This window comes from Eufriesea mexicana, unplaced genomic scaffold (genome assembly GCF_001483705.2).
Source record: "Eufriesea mexicana isolate 0111107269 unplaced genomic scaffold, ASM148370v2 scaffold497, whole genome shotgun sequence".
Taxonomy (NCBI): Eukaryota; Metazoa; Arthropoda; class Insecta; order Hymenoptera; family Apidae; genus Eufriesea; species Eufriesea mexicana.
In genome coordinates this window covers 65,613-83,953 of record NW_016908638.1, presented here as the reverse complement: position 1 = coordinate 83,953, position 18,341 = coordinate 65,613, and the positions used below count along the sequence as shown (strand labels likewise).

The 18,341-nt window shown below is 38.7% G+C and overlaps 1 protein-coding gene across 4 annotated transcripts in view; it reads right to left on the bottom strand.

Annotated features, from left to right (window-relative positions):
• Ptp10D (Protein tyrosine phosphatase 10D) overlaps positions 1 to 14,851 on the bottom strand; it is a 91,138-nt gene extending 76,287 nt beyond the window's left edge. For all 4 annotated transcript variants that reach the window (XM_017897280.1, XM_017897281.1, XM_017897278.1 and 1 more), the window contains exon 1: positions 12,157 to 14,851. In XM_017897280.1, the coding sequence (XP_017752769.1) occupies positions 12,157 to 12,255 (99 nt within the window). In that variant the 5' untranslated portion in view covers positions 12,256 to 14,851. The remainder of the gene's footprint in view (positions 1 to 12,156) is intronic.
• Between the last annotated feature and the right edge of the window lie 3,490 nt (positions 14,852 to 18,341).

Sequence of the window (18,341 nt, the reverse complement as noted above, 5' to 3'; positions counted from 1 at the left end):
CCCTAAGTTAAATCAGTTTACGAGTTTTGAGTTTGTGTTATCGCGTTCTTGTTCTTTCGATAATTTTCGGTGTCTCGAGACCAGTATACGTCATCCTACAATATAAAATACGAGAAAATAGAAAATACAACGATACTACAGGTGATTCCAGTATTGAGAATCAGAGGAAAAATTGTATTTCATCCTTTCGGATTCCTCTACACATATCCTATATATCACAGTTGGTTCCCATTTTCACAAATAGTCTGTGAAATTTACGAACTCTCTATCCGGCTGTCACTGGTCGTTCAAAGCATTTTGCCAATCGATTTTCAAACAGGGAAAAGACATTCCCCTCGTACACCGTTCACAGTAAATCAAATTTTTCCATCAAAAGCACAAGCTTATTTTTACCCCGACGAGGGGTCAAACTGTCTAGAAACGAGGAAGGGTTCGCGTTAGCGGAAAATCTAATTTGCTAGTATTCGTGAAAGCGACAAATGATCGTCAAGTAATGATCCACCAGTCACTTGGGGATGAAATTTTTAATTATTATTTTTAAAATTATACAAATTTATGTATCTCATACAAAACGTACAAACAGTATAGTCATCACCAGATAACAAAAATAAGGGGTCTACAAGACTATACATCTTTTCATCCTACTCGATACGAAATGAATGTGGATATGCTACTCTCAGCAAAAAAGATATTTAACTATAAAACAATATACCTCACCGAAATCTTCTAGTACCTTCGTCAAGACTCTGGCTCCAATTTTTAACAATGCAAAAATATACAGGTGTAATAAAAATCAGAGCAACAAAGAGAAAAGAAACGTAACCGGGGTACCAAAAACAGAGCACATTCGCGAGACTATTTATAAAGCCACAGATAACCACAAAACCAAGAAAATCGTTTTATCGACGATCCATTTAACTTCCAAAACAAAGCCAGGAAAAAGATGAAAAAGAAAAAAAGAGGGGAAAAGATAGGACTGTGAACGGTGGCTCGCGGTAAATCGAAACTTTCCATCAAAGGTACGAGTTTATTTTTACCCCAAACGAGGGTCTTTTGCCGTGCATAAACGGGGAAAGGGTTGACCATCGACGGGAAACATGGTTCTGATACAGATTTTTCGCGGTACGTTGACCAACGGGACGCCCACGCCGCGACGTAACCCGTCGTAAGCGTAACGTAACTCGCACGGGTTGGAGCCGACGACGTCAGTTATTCGCGATCCATTCGGCGAACAGAGTCCTCGTAGTAAGTGCTTAAATTAGCACGCGGTCATGAGCCCCGAATTCTGGGCCAATAATGTCACGGCTTTCTCCCAGTACAGCCACGTCTAGCGAAAATACCGCCAACAATTCGCGCGATGGCTCGCGAACACGAGCGGAATCGGATCTACATCGACCGACCTCTCCCCTTCGGCAGACATTCTTCTCCTGCCGAGAACGATCGCCTGTCAATGTTAAAAGATCAAATTGGTTAGTGCCTTTTTTCTCTTTTTTTCTTTTTTTTTGTATGATTTCTCGATTTTATTACTTCGGACTAGATGGATCCTTTATTGAGATTTTTGTGAACATTTTAGGACACTTGTGCGATGATTAAATTTTCATTATATTTATTTTCTAGGAAGTAGGTTAAGATGAAGATTTGGCAGAAGAGATATTGGGAAAAATGATAGCACATCGATGTTGAAAATTAAATTGATTAGTACCATTTCTCAGGCTGTTTTTAGATTATTGAGATTTTTTGGAGAACCTTTTTCGAACTGTTTACGAAGTGAGAAAATTCTTAACATAGAGTAAAACGGAAAATTTGAGTCAATTGTCTTTTAATAGGTTACGAGAGTAATTTGATCAGAAAAATATCTCTTAACCTGCTTTTAACCTCCTTTTGTATCAAATGCATATTATGAAATAGCCTAGGATATGTTCCTAGACCTATATATGCTTTCAACTGGCAAATTGACACATTTTAAGTTACGTTACTGTTCTATGAATAACTAGACCTGGAAACAATAAAAGCATAAGTAGAATGTAAACGCATATGAAAAGCGTCAAACAAACAATTAATAGGAAAATTTAAAAAAAGAATAGGTCACGAAAACAAATTGCACCTATTTCATTTGTACTGTTTCATTTCCTTTTTAAACAATAAATAATAACTTTACCGATACTATATAAATTTTTGGTAACATCACGTTACACTATTTCTAAATGTTTTATACTGCATGTTATGGCAATTAAAATAGCTATGTACTCGCAAGGGGCGTTCCTCAAGTATTAACCCTTTGCACTCGAGAGGTGAGCTTCAGTCACCATTTCATAAAATTTGGAAGATCGATATTAATTAATATATCAAATTTAATGTATTGTAACAGTATGCGAGACTATAAAATTTGGAAGATCGATATTAATTAATATATCAAATTTAATGTATTGTAACAGTATGCGAGGCATCGAAATCAAATAATTCTACAATTCTATTATTATACAATTCTTTATTCACTGCTCAAAAAGGTATCGTCAGTTTTTTAGTAGAGAATCTTTGAATTTCTACTCTTCTCTAGCCAAAAAATCGCCGAGTGCAAAGGGTTCATAACTAATTCTGACGAAACTTTCGGAAAATACGATTTTCGAGAAAATATTAAACTCAAAATCCTTTTTTTTTTAACGTTTTTAATTATTTTCATCCCCTACATACGAAGGACTGTTAGCAAACAATATAAAGGCGAAATATTTCTTCGAAAACTAAGTATGTATTTCATAAATTAGATGAAAATTGATCACTAACACCAGACAAACTTTCTCTGTCAGAAATACGTAGAATCTATAAGACATAATACAGATACGTCGCAAAGATTTGCTGAACCACCCCATAAACCACGCTATGGCGCCAACAAAGAGGTTTACAACGTGATCTAATCAAACAAAAGGCAACATTGAGATATTTTATTGTTTTCATTGCACCAATTACAATATCATAAAGATTGCGATCGAAGAAAATAGAGATATTCTTGATTACAGCTGAAATTGATAAGATCGAACAACAAACAGAGCGATGTAACTTTCATCCCGGCAATTATTCCATAATTAACTCAGTGAAAGTTCATCGACGATTACTCTGCTCTCGGCATATGTTAAATCCATTAGCTCGTTTACAAAACGTTGTTGCAAACGCTCTGAATGCCGACGTCCAAACCGGAAGTTACAGTAACTATGACAAACGGTGTCGGAAGCATTACGGCTTTCAACCACGGATGCAAATTTTGCGGTAGTTGATATGTTCATGGAATGTACGAAGGAAGTGAACATCCGGTGCATCTTTTATTCCATTGCAAAAGGAAAAATAAAAGAGAAACAACGGAATCACTATTCTGTATCCTCTGTATCCAAACTGTATCGATCAATCGCCACTGGTTTCAATGCTGAAGATATCGAAATCTAAGATAGAAATTAGACTCCGCAACCTACTTTGGTATAGCGATTATCAAAGTATGTGGAAAATACCTAGAAATTTGTAAAATTTCATACAATTAGAATCAATATTTCTAAAACTTATTTTATTACGAATTAATGTTCTTAAAATCGGAAATTAATCGATACGAGTACTCCTGAAATTTAAAACGAAACTGAATCGATATTCCTAAAATTGCAAATCAATCGGAATCGATTATTTGCAAAATCTGAAATCGATCAAAGTAAATATTCCTAAAAACTAAAAACAGTCAGCATCGATATGTATCGAAAATTGCAATTGTTCCAATGCAATGTCTCCCAATCAAGCGACCTGCAATCCCATCTCTCTTCAATTCTGTCCTACATAAAGAAATCTTAACTTAATATTCAATTATCTTAGCCAATATAATAAAATAATATATCTAAATCGAAAGGAACGAATGCTAAAAATTCACGATTAAACGTATTATTATCCATCACAAGCTCAGAACACGCTTAGAGACCCAAGTAGGGGTCACCACCCTTCATTTGCAAACCAATGTTCCAAGCTAAGAGAAAACTACTCTAAACGCTCGTTGATCACCTGACGATCGATACGACATAAAAATCTAGACCTAAAAGAAAGTAAAAATCAAAATAGAAGTCTGGAAGAATAAATAAATAAATAAATAAACAACAGCAAAGAGAAGAAGAAAAATATAGTAAAAGAAAAATAAAGAGAATAGATCACGTTGAACCTGAAGATGGCACATCGAGAGGTAAAAGGAGAATACGTGTTCACTGTTCGATTCGTTGAAGATGATTCGAGAAACCTGAATGAGAGGAGTGCTCTCTTCTAGGCAAAGATACAGGAAGTTATTCCAGGTGAAAGTATATAGTTCAGTGAGGTGTATCTTCCTATAACGTGATCTTTTTTCAAGTGCAACGATGCAAGTGCAATACGCTTTTATACTTTTCCCTCGGCATAATTATGTACTTCCACACGGTAAATCTCCTCTTATTTACTCGAAACAGCCTGCATGGTTTATGTTTTTCTTTCGGCCTTATATTTATTTTTAACGGAAGTTGTTTTCGGTGTCTTGTTCAAGGTGGAAGTCGTCGTTGAGAGTTAATAGTGACGAATGTTCTTCTCGACGTGTCTAACATTTTCATTGTGTTTTTGTTCTCTTTCAACGACTGCTCGTAAAATCGGCGTAAATTATTTTCGAACGCGTTTAGCTTGAATTATTTTTAACGCTACCGTAGTTTGCAAAATTGTTCGAAATTTTTAGTTTCTAAATATCGTTTCAAGAGTTAAAATTGTATATATGCAACTGATATATCTTCTACTGCGTTGCATGTACCTCTTTTGAACTACTCATTCGGAAATATAATCTGCCCCTTGAAAAATCACAAAAACCTTCATGAATTATCACAAAAGCGAAGTAAGAATTTTAGAACTATTCCTGCAACCATAGCAACTATACCAGCAATTCTCGATTTTTCTTCTTAACGCACCACCAATCGGTATATCATCGTGTCTATCATTTCATAGATAATACCCATTCATTCCACCATACAATATTACACCGTACGTAATTTGATATTTTTATATAATTTCAACCGAACTATAATTTATACTCTGCAGTGCATAATTTTTAATTTTTATATAATCGTAAGAGAATTTTAACTGTACCATACTCCACGCTCCACTGCGTACAATTTTCAATTTTTATGTAATTTGAATACAATTTTAATTGTATTATAGTATTATGTAATAAAAGAATTTTATATAATGAATACTCGCGTACCATCGATATGGTACACATACCACCATTGATAATCTTTGTGCTATACCATTTCCATAGAAAAATTCGAATAACGAGTAGGACTTTACGAATTGACTCGAATTCGAAAATCAATCGATATTCGAAATATTTAAAGCCGTCGAAGCCGAAAAATACGTGACATTGTTCGTTTCATTGATACCTGTAGACGTATATTTCATTCCTTATAAATTTCGCCATAAATTACGTTAATTGCTCGGACGCGAAAAACACCGGAGGTACAAGTACTAAATACTCGGCCGTCCATAAAATCAACTCGTAGTAACAAATTGAAACAGATGGCCGTTTTATTTTGTTACTTTATCTGTTGTATCGCGTGGTCGAGTTAATTATAATTTCGCCTTGTTCGCCAGACCACCGTCGAGTGCTTTTCTCTCGTTCGTTTTTCGCGTTAAAGATTATCTTTTTTCTTCCTATTATTACACTACGTTGATTATTCGTGTTCGTGATCAAGATAAGCTCGCTGGATTTCTAGCGATCTTTCGTAGAAATAAATTCGTGTTTCTCCAGCGATGAGTTGAGAAAGTGTTTATTTCAGATAAAATGCAAAACGTTCTGTTTTTCTCGTTTTTTAAATGTTACTTTTAAACGTACTAAGAAATTATGGAAACTAAAAGAAGAATCTGATACTGAACTGGACTTTGAAATGTTTCATTTAATATCGATTAAATACTAGTACGCTTAATTTAACAGCGATTAAATTTTTATGCAATTTACTTACACGCAGGGAAGAAATTAGTTTGTCATAAATACCGAGACAGCAGAGAACATTCAAGATACGACTCGTAAGTTTTATTCAATTATGCTACTAAAGACAGCAAAAATCATGCCATTAATAAGTCTTGATAACGAAACAAATAAATCTTAATAACGAAAATAATTGATATGCCCCTGTTGGGTGGTCCACACTGTGCGTATGGTTCATTGCAATATAAGTGAATTGTCGTATGTAGTTTTAGTAATATTCTATCTTCATCTTCTACATCGAAGAAAATCGATATTTGAATTAAAGAATATCACGATATTTAATTCCTTAAATATTTAATTTCTCGTTCGTTATAGTCTGGATCGTTCAGATTCGTCAAACCTGACACATAAAAGGATCTAATTAATAATATTCATTGAAATATCAATCTTGAATTACGTGATAAATAGTCACCAAAATCATTCTTTCTCTAACCAATGAATCATACAAGACATTTACATAACAATTGATAGATTTCATTGGAATTTCACGACAAATAATTAACAAACTTACTCCATTCGTAAGCCGTGAATCATACAACACGGTTACTAAACTCATCGTCTCAGATTGCACGGTAAACAATTATTAAACTTACCCTTTTGCGAGAAATGAATCACGCAAAATGTTTGCTTAACGCGTGATGGATTTCATTCGAATTCCACGGCAAATGATTCCCAAAATTATTCCTTTCGCAACCAAATGATGCTACAATATGTTTACTGTACTCTTCATCTCAAACTCCGTAATAAACTATTGTCAGAATTACGCTTTCTCTGTTCAGTTAACCACGCAACACGTTTGCCTAAGATTTAATATATTCCATTCGAATTTCGTTGACAAATAATTACCAAAATTATATTTCTTGCAGTTAATGAATCACGTGATACGTTTACTGGCCTCTTCATTTCAAATTCCATAAGAAATAATTATCAAAATTGTTATTTTCTGATCTGATCAAACCTGTCTGCTATGTGGAATTAGAATAAATACGGCCCTGAAGGAATGCCAAGTGTGTTTGAGCTTAGAATGGAAGTGACCGCGTGCAAGCGAATTAACTGCAAAGAATGTTTATGGTAGGGTCGAGCGAAAATTTAGGGATGCGTTCAGAGTGATTGAAATACCTGGCCCACGGAGGTTGCGTGGGAAAGGGGCATGATTGGAAAGGAAAGCCTGAGTATGGAAAAGGACAGAATGAATGTTTTAAATAAGGACGCAAAGGCAGTGGCAGCTTCAGTCTACACAGTCGTCAGTCATGAGCAGTCTTCAGTCTTTAAGAGTTCTTAAGCTAGTGTCTAAGAGTACAGGTAGCAGTCCTACAACACGGCATTCGATAACACAGTTTCACTATAACACGGTTCATAAATTTCTGGAACCCCCCTACAACACGGTTTCGCTCTAACACGATAAGAAAATTTCAAAAACCTTTGTACAACACTGTGCTTGTACATGAGCAGTGACGACAAAGAAATTTATTAAATTAAGGTTTCGTTAAATTAAAATAATCTTTGCTTTTCTTTTCTTTTGTGTTGTACATACGTTTATATTTTTAATAAAAATTAAGTTGTTTATGTAGAATTTAAAAAAAATTTGTTTTTAGTAAGTTTTCGAAACGTAACCTTTTTGTACTGACTCTGGGTCTCATACAACACGGTTTCACACAACTCGACATTTTCTAGGAACCTATCTACCGTGTTATAGGAGGGTTACCTGTATGTCGGTAAGAAGTCAAAGTCAAACGTGTCCATAGCGAATCTCTCCTGTTTCATAGCCGTCAGTCTACGTATAAGCTTATTGTATTTTATTAAGAAGTAAAGCAGCACTATTTTAGCCAATCCACCCAAATAGATCCCTACAGCTATTTAACAAATTGCATGAGATAATTATCGAACTTACTCTTTCCATAACCAATGAATCATACGACACGTTTACTGACCTTCCCATTTCACATTCAATGGCAGACAGTGACCGAAATTATCCTTTCCCTGATCAATGAATCACGCAGTAGGTTTACCCTTACATTTAATGCGTTTAAACAAAAGTCCCCTGTGATTCATACGCAAAGACTGACACGAAAGGGGAGAAAAATTTCAGGATTTTTTCCGTCCTTCAGCGCGTATCTGTAAACCCGAGTATCCGCTTTTGCATTGTTTTTATACCGATCTTTACTTTATTCACTTTCACTTAGCCTAGTTACCGTGCAGCAGCATACGTAAATAAGCTAGTAGTTTCCAAACGGCGTTCGAGCATCGATTTCGTCCACGTGAACGTTCGAGGACGATGGAACAATATTTCCTAGGTTAAAAACAATCGGAACGGGCGTCGTCCACCGAGCACGGCGCCGATTTCATTCGCTCGCTGAATTCGCAGAAACTTACTTTCGCTGAGAGAACTTTCCTTTAGTCGATAAACCGTGATGCACCTAAGTAGTAATCCTTCACGCTTCGAGTTTCCTTCGTTTCCACCATGGTCTAGAATCTTATGGTACCATTTAATTGGCAGACTGCGCCGCTTTTCGAGTATCTCTTCTCTCTAGCTTTCCTATTAATTGCTAATTATATAGGAGTAACTTGGTGGAGGTTTATACGATTTTCTCGGATGTTGCAGGTTATAATTACTACGAGTTATGGTAAGATATATGGTATATCAATAAGCATACGATCGTATATATAGTATACGATAACACGTAATAAAATCTTAATCAAGTCGGAATTAAATAATTATGTCGATACGATGAAAGATAAATGTTGGAATTTTTATAATTTTATTTTTTATTCGAAATTATTCGAAATTATTATATTAGAAGCTCTTACTGGTGATGCATATATGATAATGATAATCGTTTCGAATTTGTTAAAGAGGAACATCATTTTTTTAAAATGTGTTTTTACTGGAAAGTATTTAGGTTTTTAATTAGTCCGTGAATTATTATCAAAAGCTTTGAAAAATTTAAGCATAAGCTTAATACCCCCTCGACGAAGCTTTTGTCATTTTGTGATGCATTTTGTCGAGAGATAATTAATTTATTCTCGGATATCGCGTTACGAAGGTTAATTAACCGAATGTTTTAGAAAAAATTTTACACAGTTGTATATAAAGATCGAATCTCGAAAGGATATGAAACGTTGGCGTTTCGATCAAGGTTACTGGGTATGAAGCAAATCTTTATATTTTTCTTAATTACACAAGCAAAGTATATGCAAACAAGCTCTTGGGAAACAAGTAAATGTTATTGAGCCAGAGATACACTTTTTCGACAAATTGCGTGTACCAAACTTATATAAATCCATTTACAAATTCGTCAATGCAACTTGTGAATAATGCCTGCATATATGTAACAAAAAATTATTGCAATTAGAAACTCAGAAATCATTTTTAATCCCTAGAACAATGTGAAATTAATCATAAGAATAATTTTTATGAAATTACCAGAAATCGATTCTTTTCTATTAAATCCAACAATTTATTATAAATTTCACGAGCAAATCAAACGGATAATTCACGTTTCAAAAATACCTACATTTCGATTCTTTTTCCAAATCTATTATTCGATTCGTTATCCAAGTCTATTAATATTCACGCCCCTGATAGTATACTCTTATTGTTCTTCAATCTCCATTTTCTTTTATAACTGACACGAATTCAGTTACACGAGAAAGTAAAATTGCCAGTAATTTAGATATTTAGATTTTTAAGCAACTATAAATCCTGGAATAAATACTATACGCATATCACGTTATATATAACGCAAATGTGTCATGCAAAGCAGAAAGAAATTTTTACAAATGGAATGCAATTGAGGAAGAACAACCTATACAATTATACTTCGTAGAAAAATTATTATACAAAAGTCTATCGCACAACCTCATCTAGAATATAACATAAGATTATAATAAAGAATAGAATCTTATTATAATCCAAAATTACACAAAAATATATTATACAAAAGTCTGCTGCATAAATTTCATCTTTAATATAGTTGAAGATTATTCCAAAGAATATCCCAAAAAGTGCCATAATCTCCTAAATTGAAAAAGCTGCTCCACGTTACTTCCTCTTAATCATCGCCAAATAAAATAAAACAAACACTGACGTAATACTTCGAACGTCAAAGAATTTCATCCTCCTAACACCATCCCATAAACCTTCGCTCACACTCTAAACTCCATCTCTATTCTTATCTCCGTCGCAAAAAACGAAGCTCCGGATGCTGGATTTCACGATGGAACTCGCTAAGCCAAACCGCAAGTGAAACCCGCATCCTTATGGAGCTTTGAAACGCTCGATACCAAACGGACGAGATACGAAACACCGATTACGTTAATACGACTGTCCAAGCCAGCGGCCCTGAATACGCGAGCGACGAGTTTGCACAAGAGACATTGGATAAAAATCTCTAGCAAGAGTTCCCTGTTAGGCATACGATACCCAGGCGGGAATTTCGCAATTGGTAACTCCCGAAGAGATACGAAGCCTTCCGATCCAGGACGGATATCCAGCCAACTGATAGGTACGAGCAGGACATTGAGATCGGTCGGATAAGGTACATGCGTAATAGTCGATGGGACCACTCGGATGCAGAGGTCAACGCGTCATAAGTCAGGGTACAAGGCGACGTTCTCTCACGTTGGGAAAGTCAGTTGGGTTTCGCAATACAGGGACACAAATCGGCCGAGCAGAGGAAGACTAGATCGGTGTTCCCCTTCACCGATCGCTGACCACAGTTCGAGAGACGCGGTCTGGCTCGGATCTGCCGCGAAACTAGCCAAGTCCACCACCTGGCTGAGAAAATTCTAGCCAGTGGATCGGACGAGAATTGTTTTCGTCACGGAAATGGCCGTTTGCAGAAGGATACACGCTGACGCCTGTTCCAGGATCTCTCTACGCCGCGCCATTACGCTGCACCGTGGGGAAAATGGCGGAAAAGCGTGACGGAGGTTCGATACCTGGTCATTCGATCGCGGGAACGTTTTATTATCGACGGTATTTTACCATGGTATTTCGTGTGGTGTACGTGGTCGGAGTTTGATGCGGTTAACCCTGCTTCTGCTGTCCGGCCATTTTCGATCCAATCGCGTTTACCCTTTGTGTAGGAATTTCGTGTCCTTTGGAATACGTTTCATGTGTTTCGCGGTTTCCTTCTTTTTTATGTCGGATAGGATAGATTAATAGTTTTTGGGAAATCAGAGTGTGCTATCGTCGAAGAGGATTTGATGAGGATCAAGTTCCATTCGTGTCGATTGATGAAAATTTAAGAGATTAATAATAATTTACTGTTCGTTCTATGGTAAATAATAGGATCCTGTATTTTAATCCCTAGATAAATAATGTTATTTTTCGATACTTCCTCTTCTTCGATTTACTTTAAGGTTCTTCTTTCATTTTCTCATCCATCGATCGTTTGACCGATTAATTAAGCGTTAACTGGATAATTAACTGATTTGTAGAATTTATTTGCAGAACTTTGCCATTCTCGTTAACATACTTCTTATTGTCATACTTGTAACTTGTAACTCGTGACTCGTAAAATTTCATCAGCAATATTAGTTCAAGTGTGCAACAGTGCTCGGATGACAAGTTTATCGTATAGATAATTCCAAATTCCTCTATAAAGAAAAATAACACACAATTCCGTCGCAAAATATCGATTTCGTGCATTCTAAAGAACGATAGCCCACGGAAAAATATTATCTCAGTATCTGGATCTCGCAATAAAGTCACCCAACTCTCTCACCTTGAACATTTTTGCATGCCTTCGATAGCGCGTTATTAATCATTCCGTCTCTCCTTCCCATTCTACCCAAGGAATCTGGAAATCGATCGATCGCGACACGGCGGACGGGAAAATTGCAAAATTCCAATCAACGTACCAATGCTGCTATATCTCGTACCAAAATTAAGAAAAATAATCGAAAAAGAAGCTAAAGAGGGAAAAAAGGAAGCAGAAAAAGCTACTACTTTCTTCACCGAGAGACTCGCAAGAGTAACCAGAGCAAAACGTTACACACGTCCCAGAGAACGTAACCATAGACGCGAGTCTCGAGTGTCATAGTCTCGCGCACGCACGGATTCTGTCGCAGAAAAGCATTCCGACAACATGTCCTAGATTCATACGATTACCCAGCACCGTCATCCTACTCACCTCTGCGAGCAGCGTCAGAAGCAGAAGAAGGGTGCCGCGGAACCTGGAAATCGGTCGCGGAGAGTGCACGTCCATGCTCTTCATCCTTAACGAAATCATGTGTCCACGGCTAGCACAACTATGCAATCCTATCTTCTACACCCGCTGCCTGCCCGATGCTTCCTCGTTTCGATATTCTCTCTCCCTTTCTCTTCTCTCCTGGCCTACTTCCTACAGCGACGACTGATTCACCAGACCCAGCGATATCACGCTGGCGAACACTTTCGGTCACTAAGAGTGCCCCTGTCTCAGCCAAGGAACGCTCGCGCGGTGGTCTCTCGATCGATCGACGACGACACTGTGGACAACTGCCTCGGTTCGCGAGCCGCGTGCCTTCTATCACGAGGAATCACGTATCCCAGCGTGGACACCTTGGGACAACACCTGTTCGCTCGATTCACGGGTACTACGGTGCCGACGATAGCCTTGCCAGGCGAGATGGGACCGTGGATGAACAACAGGAGGAACGACATCTGCCATATCCATCGGCGAGCTGACCCGACTTTGGCTAATCGGAACACTCCTCTTTTTCCCTCGGCTCCCCTCTGCGCTGTTCCGGATAGCTCGCTCTACACGCTGTAGGTAGGAATGTCGCAAACGGTACACAATGACCACGTGTCGCCGTGTGTCGCGAACGTGTCGCCTTCTCTTCCTACTGATCTACTTTTCGCGATAGATCTCTCTGCCAACCGAGTGTCTGTCGAGTCTACCGAAAATCGCTCATCGATTCACTCCGATCACGCGTCGATCCTCTTTTTTCTCGTTCTATCGTTTGTCACGCCTCTGCTTCCTACTTCCGTCATGATTGTAAAAGATGACAGGCTAGTCCGTTCGAAGACGCGGGGTCAATGAAGGATCCTGGCCGTTTTCTGCAATCGCGACCAATGGAATGTCAGGATAGGGAGTCGATGAACCGCGACGACACGGCTGACATGCCGTTTCGACCGAGATCGAATTACCGGGTACGGCAGGAGTAACTGCGCTCGTCAACAATAGGCACGTAACGTTTGATAACGAGCTCGTGCACTATCATCTCTTCTATTCGACGGTCGGCTCCGACAAGGAGAAACGCGAAACAGTCGCTGCTAGATAAGGTTTCACCTCTGCCTCCTCTTCTTCCAGACTAACCTCCTATCGCTCCGAACCCTCCAACCCACGGAATGGGATAACGACCCGGAGGGATGCTACCCTCTGGTGCGTCCGAGACAACGGCAAGGTAACGAACCGAGCGTTACAAAATCGGAGATGTCACCGTTATTAACCGTGAGATTGCCCGATACCTCCTCTACTCTCGGAAGTTTGCTTGCTCGGGACAAACGAACGGTTCGATGGATTTCCGTCGTCCCTTTTCTCCTTCTTATTCTTCCGCTATTTCTCTTCGGGCTAGTGGATACTTTATCGAGCAGTTTCGCGAAAACAGGATGTTTATTTCCACGTTTTCGACCGTTGCCGAGAAATTTCGAGACGAATGGAATGTGCCAGGTTCTTGGAAAGGAATAGGTAACGGGGTATGAAAATAGTACCGTGTTACTTTTGTTTCTTTAGAGCCCGTTCTCTTTCTGGTATGCTGTCTGAAACGGCCTGCGTTAAAGTCGCTGAATTATGTAAATAACCAACGTCACAGAACGCCGAACGAATTTGAATCGATCTCCGAGCTAGTACTAGTGCCTTCGGTTGCCTTTCTTGGTCGTCCTGATCCTTTGTGTTTCGGACTACGAGGAAAGCGAACGATTCCGGGTGTACAGGTGTGCAAAGGTCGTTGGGTGAACGGAAAATGTTGCGTGCCGAAATGTTTGGTTATTTCACGCTGTTGTCAGTCTCGATGCGAAACGTGCCAGTTCTCTGGATGTTTCAACGTCAAGGTGAAACGCGAGCCACGGACCAGAGCGGTTATCAACGTCAGGACGCAAAGAACGTTTTATATTCTCATACCAGTGCAGGCGTGCCTACTGAAACGAGTTTTCATATATATTAATCCTTCCTGTCCTCCTCTCCTTTTCGCCAGTCGCTTTTTGACTCGATCCACGAAGGATTGCAGCGGCACAGCCTGGCAGCGGAATCAATATGTCAATAACAAGGCAGCACGAGATTCGACGTGAAACGCGGCATAGGAAAAACGACGAAACCGCAAAATCAACATCGATCTCGCATATGTACGTATATCTGTCGTCCGATGGAACACGAGCCAGTCGCCCTGTTTCGCCAACCGAATACGCAGATGTCAAAGCGTAAACCGAAGCACATCCGTGTTCAATCCGTCGCACGCACCACACTGTTAACGGTGAAACTCTGGAAACGAGTACACACTGGCTAGGAATAACGAAATTGAAGTAAACGGAACGTTTCGTTTCGACCGACACGGATACGTCGTATCCCGGATTATCGCTGACCGCTGCTACGAGCCAGCGAGTCGGGATCCCGCACTGGAACAGGAGTACACGGAGAGAGACGCGTGACAGCCAGGAGCAGGATCCCACGAGTGGAATCCTTGCCACGGAAGCAAGCGATCGAGGGCCAAGGTAGCCTTAGCGACGACAAATACGCGCTTTCGTCCGAGCAGAGGTGCACTCGGTCAACTGGCGCGCTTTCATGACGCCTCTCCCGGTGCAGGCACGGCCAACGGGACCTCGGCTGCTCTCTCGGCACTCCAACTCGTGGCTCGCCGAACCAGCAGCAGCTAAATCGCTTGCCTTGCCTCGTCCCTGGCCACCCCCACCGCTGCGCGGCTAACCTGACTGCCTTTCCATTCCATTCGTTTTTGAACCGCTGTCGACTGCCCGGCCGGATACCCGGCGCAGCCGCCACCACCGCTGTGCTTCCCCACCCGCCATGTTTTCCCTACTACCAACCTACGGAGCTACCAACTTCCCCCACCATCGCTTGCATTCCCTGCTACGAGCCGCCGCCACCGTCCACGTTCGCGTTACCTCCCTCGCTGTATTCCTCGAGCTAGAGCTCCTCTCTACCTAACGCACCGATAGAAACGTCGGATCCGTGTATTCGTGTACGTGTAGACCAGTAGCCAGGAACGTAGCTTGACAAACGGATACTTGGTCCTTCTGCCGCGTGGGTTCGTTGACTCGACATCTTCTTGCCGAGAAGTGCCTCCGTTTTCCAGCAGATTAGATATCCTCGTTATCGTCCAAGAATTTCCAAACTACATTTTATTTAGATTCCGTTGATGGTGAAGATGAGTTGGGTCGGTACTGCGGCTAACGAGGTTCTTGGCAAGGTGTCTCTGTTTGAGATTAGAGTTACGTATTTTTTCAACGTCGTGAAGTGGTTACGTATATATGTACTTGTATACTTGGGTTTGACAAGTTGATTGCCTAGTTGTTCTAGGGTGCTTTTGTGAGGTTAGAGTTATTTTTTCGACACCGTGAAGTGGCAATAGATGTCCTGCTGTTGGTAATTTTCTTTTGAGAGATATGTAGGTAATTATTGTGAATTTGAAAGGATGGATAACACGATACATTTCATATTAGTTGGTGAACTAAGCGAATTAATAGGTTGGTTTAAGATAAAATATTTCTTCTTAAAGTGGAAATATGTAAAGGACGAAATCTGTATTACTAGAATCTTCGTTTAATTTTTTTTTTTATCTGTCCCGGACCTTTATTGTTCTCGTTCCTTCTTAGACCCTAACCTCTCTTTCGCTGTCTTTTAACTTAGAACCTACCTGATATTTACTACCTGGTCGAAGAATAAGAAGCGTAAAACCCAGGGACGTACTTCCAACTGTACCTTCTGACGTATTTTTCTATGACAAGTGAAATAGCGAGTGACGATGAATTTGATATAAATATGACGGCAATGTGAAACAGCTAAAATTGATAATGAGCATTGCTGCGTGGGAGCGTGTCCATGACTGAACTAACAGCATATTCGTTGCGTAATAAAAAGATAAAGTCATTTTAGATATTTTTAAACAAACGAATTTTATTGATTATTCACTTACTTACAAGTAATTCAATTTGGAGGATAAATTTTAAAAAGACCCAATTCATCGCTTTTCGTTAAATTTATTAATTTATTAAATTTCATATGACGAAATGTTATAGCAGAACTGAATATTAATTTTCTTATTAATTTACTCCTACAAAGAGAACAATACTCCTTACCTGAACCATATATCGGTATTTCATTCTACACCCAAAAGGGCCCCAAAACAGACGGTTTAAATGACACTTAACGACTCCATAACGACATTAATTTCAATATCGATATTCTCGATGAGGAAGATCGAAGATGGTGTCAAAAATCTCTAATAAAGCAGAAGTGACAGCTATTGAGACTTAAAAATCCCGCCTATCGTTGAATCGCATTACCACTATCAGGCAGTAAAATGAAAACTCCCTGTATCAAAGTTATCGAGAACGTAGTGTCACATCATTTCCTATGAACAAGTTAAAACTTTGGACTCGCGTCACCTTAATGCATCTAGACCGTAAATGAGCAGTCGTTAATGGCTTTGGACGAAGAATGACGGGCGTAAATTAACGTAACATCCTTAACGGCGAATTCGGAGCAGCTACGGTATACTTGGTTCACGTTCATCGGCCATATTGCCACGTCCGGTCCAATCATGCGCACAGCACGCGAAATCGAAATGGTCGGTGCGTGTGTTTATGCAGCGTAATGACAACCACACCTTTTCCCTCTTTTTCTTAGCACTTCGCTACGTACTTTTGCCCTGACGCTTCTCTTCTCGAGTGAGAGTTGCTGGTTAATGCTGCACGCATACCATCCTGCGTCGCGTGTTTGCACTTGTATCAACAGAGCCTTACCAATCGTTCCTTCTTTCCCACCTCTGTCCTGTTCTGCTCCCCACCTAACGGAGCAACCTTCTGCCGGCGTTTGCCCTCTACCCTTATTGCGAACCCCGAACAGAGAAAATTACTACCTATGTTGTAAGCGTGTGTGCAATATCGTTTGGCTGTGCCGTGTCCCTGCCTCTTTCACACAAAACCACCGAAATCAAGCACGTAACGCGAAAGACGTGTACCTGCAGAGAGAATGAGCCGTCTGGTGTAAATGAATTAGAAATTTAGAGCTGCTGGAAATTGAGAGAAAACAAGTTGATACTGAAATGAATTACGACTAATGTCTTTTCTTTAAATTATTTTAATTATTATCTCGTGACGAGGTTAAAAATATTTGATGGTAAGATAGATTGTGATTTGTGTGGCACATTGGTGGGAATCTGTTGTAAATACGAATTTGCAATGCGAAAGAAAGATTATTAATTTTATAAGATATGAGAGTTAGCGAGAGTTATTTTAAAACGATGATTGCAATTAAAATTACTTGATAAATATTTTGGATATTTTGCTGAAGATGTGAGATTTAAGGTAGAATATGATATATTTAATATTTATTAAAAGTAAATAATTTATGGTAAGCTAGTATGTTTATAATATACGGTATAATATAAATTCTATTTAAAAAAATGTTTACTATTATTTATTTTGTACCAATGTCGGTATTATCATTTCCTTCCATTCTTACAAATGATAAACTCTACTAATAATTACAGCATAATAAATAAAAAATGTAAAGTAATGCAAGCTAAAACTTAAAACTCGTACGAAAGATTTAATCGAGTTATATAAAATCAAAATATATCATTTCTAATAGTTCTTTTGCACATAATTGAAATGTATGCTTGCATTCTCTTCGTTTACATTTGGTCTGCTAATAGCATATTTTTTTAAATATTTATTGCACGCAATATAAATTGCACAATTATAATTATTTTAATGATATGGTAATGAATTCAGAGATGAAATTTTGATAATGTTAATCAAAGAGCCAATTCAAACAAGATAAAATAAGAGAACAATAAAACCCCTGCAAATAATTTAAAAAATCTCTGCACATGATAAATATTTTTTCTATTTTCTGGAGAAAATTTATTTTTCAAATTTATTACCCAAGGATGTACCTATTGATAAATCTTTACCATTTAAAGAACATATAGAAACCTTCTTTTCCCACTAAAAAGTGTCGATAATATTTTAACTATCTCCTACATAGCTGAGTTCAAAATATATTTTTTTAAAGTCAAAACATATAAAATCTGTAAAACGTAAACCTAAATTTATAAAAACTCATAAAGCGAATGTTTGGTGTTTAATTGACACTTT